This window comes from Stegodyphus dumicola, chromosome 3 (assembly GCF_044657685.1).
Source record: "Stegodyphus dumicola isolate Sdum_Otavi_A_Nest chromosome 3, ASM4465768v1".
Taxonomy (NCBI): Eukaryota; Metazoa; Arthropoda; class Arachnida; order Araneae; family Eresidae; genus Stegodyphus; species Stegodyphus dumicola.
In genome coordinates, this window is record NC_140770.1 from 142,212,118 (window position 1) to 142,225,225 (window position 13,108).

At 33.1% G+C, this 13,108-nt stretch overlaps 1 protein-coding gene, 1 long non-coding RNA gene and 1 other non-coding gene across 3 annotated transcripts in view; 2 read left to right on the plus strand and 1 right to left on the minus strand.

Moving 5' to 3' along the window:
• Positions 1-13,067, plus strand: part of LOC146998100 (uncharacterized) — a 30,535-nt gene extending 17,468 nt beyond the window's left edge. Inside the window, exon 3 of the long non-coding RNA XR_015040287.1 lies at positions 12,801-13,067. This is a non-coding gene — a long non-coding RNA (uncharacterized LOC146998100). The remainder of the gene's footprint in view (positions 1-12,800) is intronic.
• Ndg (Nidogen) overlaps positions 1-13,108 on the minus strand; it is a 112,068-nt gene that overhangs the window by 50,594 nt on the left and 48,366 nt on the right. The window contains exons 7-9 of the mRNA XM_085813388.1: positions 12,741-12,941; positions 10,193-10,402; positions 8,064-8,210 (exon numbers count right to left, since the gene is read on the minus strand). Coding sequence (XP_085669514.1) covers positions 8,064-8,210; positions 10,193-10,402; positions 12,741-12,941 — 558 coding nt within the window. The remainder of the gene's footprint in view (positions 1-8,063; positions 8,211-10,192; positions 10,403-12,740; positions 12,942-13,108) is intronic.
• TRNAA-UGC (transfer RNA alanine (anticodon UGC)) lies at positions 9,474-9,544 on the plus strand. Its single transcript has one exon. It is a non-coding gene; the product is annotated as a tRNA-Ala (tRNA).

Genomic DNA, 13,108 nt, shown 5'->3' on the forward strand with positions numbered 1-13,108 from the left:
AAAGTAAGATGCACAACTACATGCTATAGCAAGAACCATATACAAATTTTCAATGTTCTGAGACTACTCGTTTTTTGAGTTATGCGTTATTTATATATACGTACGTACGTATGTACAGACGTCACAAAATAATCTCTTCTGAATGCATTTTATAATTGTCCTTTAGTCTGCCCGTACATACAGATGTCACGCAAACACATCGCTCAAATGAATTCGAGAGCTGTCAAAATATTTTCTTTGAAATATGATATCCGAAATTTTTCGCGATTACAGTACCTTCTTTACTTCGTACAAAGAAGTAAAATGTCAACGATTTCAAAGAGAGCAGTGGTAACACTGTACGAAATAAAACATTTTTATCTCCATCATCTGAGCCTGTCTGGGAAACCTGGTAAGCGTGATTTTAATTGTGTTTTTGTAACTGAAACGCACTATTTGAAAGTGATTGTACAAAAAGGAAGACCTCTAGCTAGAGTACTAAAATATAAGCAGGCAATTATGCAAAGAAAGAAACTGCAAGATTCGATTAAGATCGATTTATGGAAGATATTGCACGTAAACACCGATAGCAGGTTTCCAAAATGAGGAGATAGAAAGCATTTTGGCATTGGAATACGAAGTCTTGCAAAAATGCAGTGACAATTTCGAACTGAATTCAGTACGCTTCCACCGCATAGAAGCTATATTACTCATTTGGCTGATTATGCGCCGCAAAAGACCGGAAAGCCAATAAGCGTCGAAAGAGGCTGGACAAGATTAGGCCCGTGTTTCGAATGGAGTTCAAGGAAGTTGATAAGGTGGGCTAAAAAGAAGTGCAAGTACCACAGCCCACGGTGTGACGCATCTACGAAAACGCCTGAACTGTATCACATGCAAATAAGAACTCCTATAAAAATTAACATAGACAATAAACCAAAACACTAACTTTTGCAGATGAATGCAAGAACGACAGTTAGAAGTTGCCGGATTCGTTTAAATGCCACTTCCCAGTGACGAGACGATTTCGCAGCTCAACAAAAGCATCATAATGTGAGAATGAGGCATAGAACATCCACATAGTATCGTGGAATCCTGCATAGGAAAGACTCATCAGATACGGATGTGTTTCATGCAATCAGCCTCCTTCTCTGCTGAACTTACTGCTGTTATTGACTACTCCTACTAACCTGGATATGACGAACTGGCTATGCCTGAACTGAAGGATGACTATCTTTACGTCATATTTCAAGTATATAAAGCTCTTCTCATTTTCCTTTAGATATTCACTGTTATTTGAATGCTATTTTCCATCGAAGCACTGGATCGGTGGTGTAGAGAGGATTTCGATTTTAGTGCTAGTCTGACCCCCCCTGCCAACATTACCAGGTTTGTCACTCTATGACTTTTTTCCTACATTAAGAAGACAGTGAATCAGCATCCGGTGCCATAACATATTGGAATCTACTTCTTTGAGAATATGCTGGAGGCATTTGAGATGAACTTGAATACCGTCTTGATGCTTGCCGTGATACTAACAGCGATCAAAGCTTGTAATAATGAGAAAAGAAACTTAAATACTTTTTAATTTCCTGTCAGTGTAGTCAAAGTATCTCTTTCCATGTAGGAATTAATAAAATTTTGTTTTGCACCATTCCTTATGTATCACTTTTTGGGCTAATTTGAGAGACCTAAGTAGTGGTGGACAGTTTTTGTAATCATTGAGTTATAGCTGTAGTTTAAACGCAGTAGAAAATAAATTTATCTCATATAATCTGTTTCAAGAAATAAGATGAAAGTAATAGTTATATCTTATACAAATGAAACCTATAGTTACCTGATTTGCATAATTATTCTCAAATAATAATTTTTACAACGCTTAAGCGTTCCTTAATTACTTTTACCGAGTATCTTAGATCAAGGGTTCTCAAACTTTTCAAATTTTTTACCATATAAATATGAAAAAAAAAAAAAAAAAAAAAAAAAAAATCTGAAATGTTTCAGATTTTAAATTACGTCCAAAGGGGCGTTTTTTTAACGTTTTGAGTGTTACCTTTATTTATTAAATATCATGTTCTTTGCACTTAAACCATAAAATTCAGTTCAAGAGCAATATCGCAAAATAATGTTAAATTAAGCATATCTTTAGAATTTCCGATATACACAGTCTCGCGAGCTGGAGATAAAAGTATTTTTTTTTTATATATAACGTTGCCATTTCTCGCTTTTAAAGCATTGAGTTTGTAAATCAAAAATTCGTTAAAGTTTTACAAAATATAAAATCTATAATAAAACAAATTCCAAATTTGGGATTTCAGATGCCCATATTCGCAGTAGGATTTCGTCATTCAAAATTCGATGGCTCTATGTACCATTGTTTTATCACAATGCGAGAAATAGACAATCATTTATGCAGATTTTTCATTATTTAATTTCTTCAAATATAATGCAGGACTCTAACATTTTGTGGCAACAGTTTGAAAAGTGAACCGACGTTTATGAGGCCGACGCAAAATCGCAAAACGAAAACAATAGTCCTTCAGGGACAAAGCCCCTTTGGACTAAAAAAAAAAACATATGTACCACTATAAAAGCATTTCTCCGTTAAAAATCAATGCATCCTAAATGGAGTGTATATAATTAAAGAAAAAACCCTTTATATTTATAATTATATTCGTAAATGAAAATTTTACAATTACAATAAAATATAAATAAGTATACTACGAGTATACTGGTGTGCCGCCTACCATACTTGGAAATAGTAACGTCGGAAAATTGTTCGAAGCTCTTGGAAAAGTCGTCATTTCAACATTCAAGCGAGAGCCGTAAAAGTAAAAAACTTGAAATTGTAAGGATTATGTTAATTTTATTAACAGTTAAATTTTAAGTTAATTTTAAGTTCCTTTCCTGTCAAATTCTTAACTTTAACTTACTACTTCCGGCCAGAACGTAGTTTTGGAATCACTCTGAATACTTAATGAGGAGGAGCGGTATTTAAACCTCGAAGTCTACTTGCTGAGTTAGAGAGAATCCGAGTTTCTGATTTCTGAGCGACTGCCTTTTGGCTACTGTCTCTCAAAGCCGTTATTACGCTCACCGTACTCAGGCCCTTGATAAACTTCGTAGTCAAATAGAGTTAAGGGCCCAACTCGATTAGAATCTTGATAGCTTCGGCTATATCTCTTTAGTTAATCTTAGTTTTAGTTTATTTCTTAGTCTCTTAAGTTCAAGCCCAAGTGTCAGCTTTTATTGTACACTCCAAGATGGAGTTTTGTTAAATCTTATTGGAATAATAAAGGGTTAGTTACCCTTCATCTTGTTGTTTCTTGTTACACCAACTTAAGCGATTATTCGCTAACTAGTTCTTAAGATTCGTCACTTTCTACAGTAACTGAGAAATACACTAGTGAGAATCTTACAAAATATATATGTGTTTCTGAATAATAAAGGTTAAAACAAAATGTTAAAAGGGTGCAGTTTTACATTCATTTTGAATATTCATTTAATTTTTTTCTGTAAAAATTATACTAAAAATAGTGTAATGTACCACCAGTGGTTATGTAACACAGTTTGAGAACTGGTGCCCTAGATAATCTTTTCTCAGGCTGTTTTAGAAGACTAATATATCTGTAAAACTGAAAATTACCGAAAGTTCCTTTATAGTTCAACATTACAAGAATTTAAATTAAAATTAGACATTTGATAAAAAGTTTGTATTTTTATGGAGATTTAAGTTTGTAAATTTTTTTTAACACTGAAGTTATAATTTGAGACATACGGGCAAAATCAAATTTAAAAACGATATCATTATTTTTAGGTTAGGTTAGGTTAAGTTATTTGAATATGGCAATGTGAAATTCTTGGTCTAACACAGGACTGATGACACATGTGTGAAATAGTTTATGTTAACTAACTAATTTTTATGATTTAAACCTAATTTCCCCTGCATTCATAGAACGCAAATGAGCTTGTTATATATTTCGAGGGATTTGAAAGTTTAGAGATAGAACATTTGGCATAGGATCTCTCAGCTTTATTCCCTACCACCATCTTTTTCCGTTTCCGGTTTCAGGCGTTTTCTTAGCCCACTAAATTAACGGCGTCGAAGTTTGAAATCAGCTTGAGATGGCCAATGTGCATACTATTACGATTACGGTACTTTTAATTTGAAATATCAATTTTGTTATTTTAAATGCCCGAAAGTGGTGCGTTTTTTTTATCGTCTGTATGAGTAGTGTCTATTCAAGATTCAATAAAAAGTTATTTAAAACTTTCTTAAGACTTGAATACTTTACATAAATATGCAACCATCGAAAATTCACTAAATACACTCCTTTGCAAAAGAAATCGAAGCACCAAGAAGGACTTTTGCGATCGTGATGAAATTTGGTATGCAAAAACATCTTGATCAAACATGCAAATGATCAAAGTTTCAAGACAAATGAACAAGAATTGCGATCATAGCGTGCATTTCTATTGCGCAATTCGCAAAGTATAAAACCAGTAACAGAGGCGGAATTTTTTTTTTTTTTTTTTTTTTTTTTGTGGCAGCCATCGTAATTCCATAAAGAAGCAATGTTCGCCAGGCCCGAACCGCCCCAAAACGGTATCATTTCGACTATTCAACGCACTACAGCTACGTCTATACCTCACGCGGTACCATCCACTATTTTACAGTGCTTGTCTGAGGTGGGGTTACGCTCACAAGGGCCTTTAAGACGTTTGCTTTTGACCCCACAACATCGGCGGAGTCTTCTGGAGTAATGTCGCAGCCGATCATCATGTCTGCCATCAGACTGGCATCGTATAGTGTTCAGAGATGAATCCCGCTTCACTCTTGAAGCAGATGACGACCGTGTTCGTGTCTGAAGAGGACGGCGCCATCGGTCCTAATCAACCTTTGTTTTACAAAGGCATACAGCCATAACTCCTGGTGTGATGGTGTGAGGCGCTATTTCTTATGACAGCAGGTCATCTTTAGCCATCCTCCGTACATCTTTATCAGCTCAACGATTTGTTGATACCATCCTGCGGCCTCATGGTATGTCATCCTGAGGCCATTTTCCAACGAGATAATGCCAGGCCACATACCGCTCGCATATCTCTGGACTGTCTCAGTGCGTTTGATATTCTTCCTTGGACAGCAAGGTCGCCAGACTTTTCACCAATCGAGCATGTCTGAGACATGGTAAGCCGCCAGATTCTGGCACCACAAAATACCGCAGATCTGGAGCGACACTGATGAATGCCTGGCAGAATGTATCGCAGGATGACATTAGGAACCTCTACCACTCCTTGCCTCGACGAATTCAAGCATGCATTGTCGCCAGAGGCGGTTCGACCAACTACTAATTTGAACACTCAATGGGTTATTGTGAGCCGTGAACAGGTACATTGACCTTGATTTTTTAATCCTTTTCATATTTGTGTATGAACTATACACATATTCAATTTCATCAAAAAACAATCACTTCATGGTGCTTCGATTTTTTTGCAAAAGAGTGCATTCAAAGCATAAGATGTATGTCGGTTAGCGTCAGTCGGTCACAAATGACTTAAAAATAATATCAGATGTAGCTAGTTTTCGATGTTCTAATCCCTTTTACGAAATATAGTATGCAAATTTAGCTTTTGTAAAATTGCAGCTATGTTCCCCCCCCCCAAAAAAATTCTAATTTTTTAAAAATTCTATGTTAATATACCATAACATATATAGATATTTCACCATTAACATTTTATTAACTTAAGCCTAACATTCTATTAAATTAAGCCAACCATAGCATGTATAATTATTTCACCCTTAACATTCTATTAACTTAAGCCGGAGGCCTGATGAATAAAAATATCTCAATAAGATGTGCCAAATACCATGATTTCTAATAAAATGGAGTTGAGGATGAGTTTTTAGCTTAAAAATGGCAAAATGTATTGATGTCACCTTACAAAGGCCCTAAATTGGAATAACTGCTCCAAATGATCTAATGTAGTTGAACATTTCCATAAAGTTTTTATTTCGATCATAAATGAGCTTCAAGATATGCTACGAAGCTTAGTCAACACTATGATTCACTAAGCTATTGAAATCTTTGTTCTTTTTAACGAGAGGTTTAATCTAATAATATATATGGTAGATACTTGAACACCGTTTCCGTAGTTCTTATATGGTAGATATTTCAACATGGTTTCCGTAATCCTTACGCAACTGTTTTCGATCAGGAAATAGCATCAAGATGCTGCGGAGAATGCTATGATTGCTATGAATGCTGGAATCTTTGACTGCTTTTTTTAAGCTTAACCTAACCATGTGTACAGTAGATAGCTGTGCACCATGTCCGCAGAAATTTCTATGCTCCCTCTATTTCACAGTCGAAGATATATAGTTCCAATTATGAAAATATTTTAAATGATGAAAATATTCATGATTTTGCTTTTTTAAATTGAAAAAAATCAGCTTTTGTAAAAAATTATAAAATCTAACTTTATAGACGGCTTTCCCTTAACTGAAGTTATTCAATAGAGCTTTGTATATATTCTAAAAATAAAATGTACAACATTTGAATCTATGATAAAAATTGACTACGGTAACTGCTTTCAGAATTTAAAATATTTTTATATAATTTTAAGTTTGCCCAAGGGGTTGAGGTAAAAATAAATTAGATTAATTAGAGGTCCTACTATTTCTTTTTAATGTTTTTCATTGATAATCTTCCACGATGTACTAATGTCCACGATTGATTTACTAATAACAACTTATAATTTTGTTGCATTGTAAGGATCCTAAGTTTTACTAACGTTTATTTTATTTTAAAACTGTACTATCACTTCTTATTTTCTACTTCTGGCCAGAATTAAATATTTTAACTTGTTTATGCAAATTGTCTTGCTAACGCCAAGTACTTAAGTTGTGGCTTTTTGCCAAGAGAAAGAGAGAGAAGGAGTTTCAGAAAGCAAGCCGCTTGCCACTGTAGTTTTACGAGTTTTCACTCTGTTACTGGTTGCCTTTAAGGGCAGAAGTTTAGCCCTCTTGATAGTTGCAAACGTTTTAGCAGCTCGACGTACTATATACGTACCTTTTTTTGAAATAAAGGCCAGTCTTAGTGCTAGGCATTTGTATACTAATTCAAAGTTAGCTTTTAGTTAGAGTTTTAGTTAGTAGTTTTTATATTCTTACGTTCAGACCACAAGTGGTTGGTCTCAGTATTCCGAAGTTTCGAAAATACCTGTAAAGTATTGAAAATAAAGGGTTTCGTATACCCTTCCTGCTTGTGTTGTCTACTTCACACCTTCCTGAACATAGCTTGAGTAAGCTCCCTATTCATGTTTCCAAAGCAAATCAAGAGAAACACAAATCCTGACAGCATATGCCATGAAGATAGAATGTTTACACAAGTAATTTATAAATTTTCTAATACCAAGAATAGATTAATATTCTCATGCAGTTTTATTACTACAGAATCATAAATCTAATAACCATACAAAAAATTCGTTAATCTAGAAATACTTTCTCTTTTTTAATTTATGCTAGTAGTGGCAGAGGGCTGATTTAGATTGGTTGTGAGCCAATCTGAAGGCTCTCACAGTGTTCTAGAGTATACATTCTATAAAACTCTGTGAATAAAATCGCGCTTTTGAAAAAAATATATATACTGATCAATACTTATCATGACAGTTTCCATTCATGCAGTCATGGCAGTTTCATGATTCCTGAACATGACTTCCAACTCTAAACATTTCATTCACTTTCTGTCTAGCAGAATTCAAACATTTTATTTTTATATGCTGAGAACAAACTGTTACTAAGTATAACTATAGGGCTCGAGGGATCGAATACAAATATAGATTTCGTAAATTTTAGAAAATTGAATTTTTATGTTAAGAAATGGCAGAATAATGCTATTTTAATTATGTAAAGTATTTTTGCAACTGGAAGTACATTTCTACTGATAACTGTTGTGAAAAATAAAAGTCCATAAAATGGCGTTCTATGGGCACGATGCATAATAATATAAAACTAGAGTTTTCAAATAAACATCAAGTGCAGCCACTTTTTCTTTAAAAGGTAAAAAAGGTGTTTAAATATTACTCACCAATGCATAGAGCCTTATCACCATCAGCATATTCTTCGTAAATGTATTGATAACCTTGATCACAAGTGCAACGGAATGAATCGCCTTCGACAACGCAGCTGCTGTGAGGGCCACATTCGTGACGACCTTCTTTGCAAGGATCTTCGACTGGAAGGAAATCAAAGCTTAAACATATGAGTAATTGCTTTTTTGTAAAATTCCAGATTTTCGAGACACACAATTAGAATTAAATATACTTTGTAAATAACTCTTAAAAATTAAATATTCAGACAAGTTTTTTGAATAAGTAAGCTAATTCATGTCTCATTAATCAAATATACGCTTGAGTCATGCAAAAATGTGTGTAACATACTTTCTAATGCTAGCATTTAGCAGCTTTCATAAAATATCTAATTTCTAAGAAATTTTTTAAAAATCTCTATTCCCCCCAAAAAATAGTTTCAGTAAAGGAGCATTATTTATTGCATAAATGGATGACTTAAAATTTTACATAATTTATGCAGTATAGGATAAAAAACTCAAAAGAATGAATTAAGAAAGAGTTTATTTTTTTTTAAGCGGGCATTTTCTTGAAATGCTGACAACGAGAATATGAAAATATTTTTTTTCTTTATTGAATCAGAATTTAAATAACACGAATGATTAATTACTTTTCTCCTTTTTTATTTCTAAAATTTTCCGTATAAGTTATTGAAAAAGGAACTTTCTAAACCCAACTTTATTCATTGTGGGTGTTAAGGATTCAAAAAACATGTTAATGTTTTGTGGCTGAAAGAGTTCCCAACGTTTTTTCAGCTCGAAAAGACAATTTTAGGTAACAAGTATGATGCAAAGAAATTATATCGGTGGATTTATGCTTGGTAAGATCAACCAGGAGAAAAGAAAACCAAACATGCATAAGCACAAGTTTATTCCATCAAGTGTCATTTGCAGGATCTAGAGACGGTTCCGCCGTGCAACCGGATAGTGGTTAGCGACGCTGACTGTCGTACCGAAGGGATATTTGTTGTCTATGTAATGTTAATTTGTTGTCTAAATGAGTTTTAAAAGGTTTAGCAATACTTGGAATTTGAGGTCGTAGCATGTTTCGACTGGTTATGCCGGTCACCGCGTTTAACTCTCTTGAAATGCAAGTATAGGATGCTTTCAGCTGCCGAGTTTTGTTGCATAACTTTGACCATATCCTCAGAAGAATGCATCTGTTGAATTCCTTAACTAGAGCTGCTAGATAGCGATAGCATTGCTAATTTTTCATGTACTTTTGCTTCAAAAATACATAATGTATCTACAGTGGTGCCCGATGGCGGATGATGAATTTTCACCACCAGAATTTGGCGATTGGTCCCCCTAATTCCCAGTCTACTTTTAAAAGGGAGAGTCTATAATGTATTTTCTTCTTCGTTTCTGCAAACCTTCGTAGTGTAGCGGTAGCACACTCGGCTTGCATTCGAGAGGTCCAGATTCGAGTCCTGGCGAGGGCACTGAACATCCTTTACGTCTCCCGCATAAAAAAAAACAAAAAAAACCTAATGTCTTTACACCCTTAGTCTATGATTTATCTGTTGGCTGAAACAAAACCAACCAGAAGGCATACTCCTTAATGTATGAAAATAAAAATATATAGTATGATTAAGCAACAATTTTGTAAAAATGACTTTAGACAAAGTCGTTATAAAATCACAAATAAACACGAAAAGCTTAGTTTCCGTGAGATAATTGAATTATGTTTTAGTAAACTGAAATTTCAGATAAAATTTCTTTAGTTGAGATCATAAATTAATTCGCTATAGACAAAAATAACGGCTTTTCATTCCGGAATCACTTTTTTATGCCATATGTTTGCTCTGTTTACGGCAGACAATGACTTGGAAGAAAGTGAAAAGAATGTAACAACAGTTGTTTTAAAAAGTGCATCCAGAAAATAATTTTAATTGAAAAAAGAAATATTTTGAGAAGTATAGAGTTTTTCTACATTTTGCTGCAACGCTAGTCAAGGTATTTAATTTTTATATCCTATACCTATGTTATAACTGACTACGGTATTCCAGATGCGCAAAATTATTAAAAGAACAGCATTAAAGAGTATTTTTTTCACAACAATAGAATAGAACTGATCGGAGATTTCTTACCACTCAGAGGAGATATCTTATTGGTCATAGCATATCTCACAATTTGCTCTTGAGCATCGTATACGATGAAATTTCTGGCCACTTTCAGTCGCGTGCTAGACATGGGTACCTCACATTCCGAGTACGTGATCGTCTGGTCCAAAGTGAATGGCACCTCCAGAACGTTGCCTTCCAAGCGGTAGGAACGAGACGCATGCGAACGTATTAAACCTGAAATGTAAAGAAGATATTAATCACGTAAGAAGTCTTGAAATATACAGAATTAACCATTTTAATTAGTGTAGATACAAAATGGGAGATACTCTTGAAAATCATTGCTGTTACACTTGCCTTACAAAGGAAACAAGCCCACAACAGTAATTTGCAGATAAAACATTGAAAGCACATAGTATGTAATTATAGACAAAATTTTCGTATTTAAAGTAATTAATATTTAATTATTAAAAGTTAAAGAAACTGGTATTCAGACAAACATTCTCAAAGCGTGTATTAATTCCGAGTAAATTGACAAAGATTCCACTTCTGTAATTATAAATGATTGGATTCAAATGTTATGTACAATTTACACAGAAAAAGACACTGCTATATCTCCTGTTCTAATGGGGCGATCGACGAAATTTAATTTGTATTTTATGTCTCGAAAGCGCGATTTAGGATATATATTAGATTTATGTATAGCATTGTTCTAACATAAGATTAACACAATATTACACTTCTTCTGAAATGACATATCGCGTTTTTTCCATATTTCGATTCTACGACTCAAATTATGCCGTTTATAAAATATGATAGAATCTTATCGAGAAATTTAAAAATTAGTCTTGGCGTCCCTTTTACAGTCTACGCAAAGAACTCTTAATTTATAGAATTTATTGAATTCTTAATATTTATAGAATTCTTAATTTATAGAAGTCTTACTAGTTATAGAATTTTTAATTTATAGAATTCTTAATATTTATAGAATTCTTAATTTATAGAATTCTTAATATTTATAGAATTCTTAATTTATAGAATTCTTAATATTTATAGAATTCTTAATTTATAGAAGTCTTACTATTTATAGAATTCTTAATATTTATAGAATTCTTAATATTTACAGAATTCTTAATTTATAGGATTTATATACTTCATATTTATAGAATTCTTAATTTATAGAATTAGAAAATTTAAGAAATTCTTAATTTATAGTGACCTTTTTTTCCTTTTTCCTTCTTCATTGCGCGTGAGCTGAAAAAAATCTGCATCTCTCATTCTAAGTAGTCTTAACAAAGTGCACAAAGCACATTTGGCGTTATTATCGCTTATAACAAATATACAAAATTTCAAATTCGCCTACACTTAAATTCACGTAGATCTTGGGAAATTTTGAATACAAAACTCTAATTTTTTGCAGGTATGCCTAGAAATGCATCCACTTTAAGGTAACGGTACAATTTTTATAGGTTATAATTCCAAAAGTTTTCAAAACAATTTATAAAAAAGGCTAAAAAAATTGAATTTAAAAACAAATCAGTAAATACGAGTAGTTACGAATTTTATTTGGATCGAATCTAAATTCCGAAATGTTAAAATATATATATATATATATATTTGGAGTTTTTATCACTTATAACAAACATGCCAAATTTCAAAATGCGTCACTACATAAATTCACGAGGCATCCCCCCCCTCAGGCAGATAGCCCTAGTGTGCTTTGCCATAATTAAAAACACCAACACCAACACCATAAATTCACGTATATCTTTAGAAATTTCAAATAAAAAACTCTTACATTTTCGCAGGTACGCCTAGAAATACATCTACTTTAAAGTAAGGGTCAAAATTTTATAGCTTATAATTCAAAAAGCTTTTCGAAAAATTTATAGAAATTAATAAAAAATACCAGTTTTAAAACTTATTCAGAAAATATCTGGGAACTTTATTTGGACTGAACCCAAATTTCGAACCGTGAAAGATGAAATGGAATAGGTTTAATAAAAAAAAAGATAGTAATAAATATGTACCAAATTCACTTAACAATAAGGATCTAAAATTTCGAGAGGTAATGTTTAAAAATTACTTGAGTGAATTTTGCGAAACTTACCACTTTGACATAATTTGAGTCGTAAAATCGAAATATGGGGAAAAATCGATACATCATTTCAGAAAAAGTCTAATTTTATGTCAAAATACCTATGTTAGAACAATTGCTATGTATAAATCTAATATATATCCTTAGCCGTGCTTTCGAGACATGAAAAAAAGCAAGTTAAATTTTGTCAATCGTCCCAGTAGAAGGAAAATATAGATCTGTCCCTTTTTTTGTGTGTGTGCATCTGCAAAGTTGTACCTAATATGATATTGCATGAGACACTGAAGAAAATATAACAATTTAGGAAAACAATCTGATTAGATTGTTAAAAACAACTTAAATATATAGCTTTAACTATCTTTAAAGGAACTTAAAACTGTTAGTTGCTTTCAGAAGAGATTTCTTCGGAGGATTTTATTTACCTACTTTAAAATACATGGAAATATAGATTTTAAAGAGTTTGTATTCAAAGTATACCTGGTGAAATTCTGGTGTACTCCTCTTCATAATCTTGAATTTCTATTTTCGCTCCCACAGGAATAGATGGAACGCTGCCTCTCAAGTTCACTTGTACCCTCATGTAGTTGAAAACATCTGGTCCGAGGAAAGACTCTTCAATATATACATGATGACCAGACTGAGGAAAGTCTACCTCCACGGTCCGATTAAAGGCGCCACCTGGTCATAAGGAACATAAATGAGAACATTCATATATGTAGATCTGCGACCAATTTCCCGTGGCTATGAAATACCAAAATTTCCTATAAAATACCAAGATTTCCTGTGGAAATCCAGGTCCTAAAATTTGTTATTGTTTGAAAAACTCCATAGAAATGTAAAAAAAA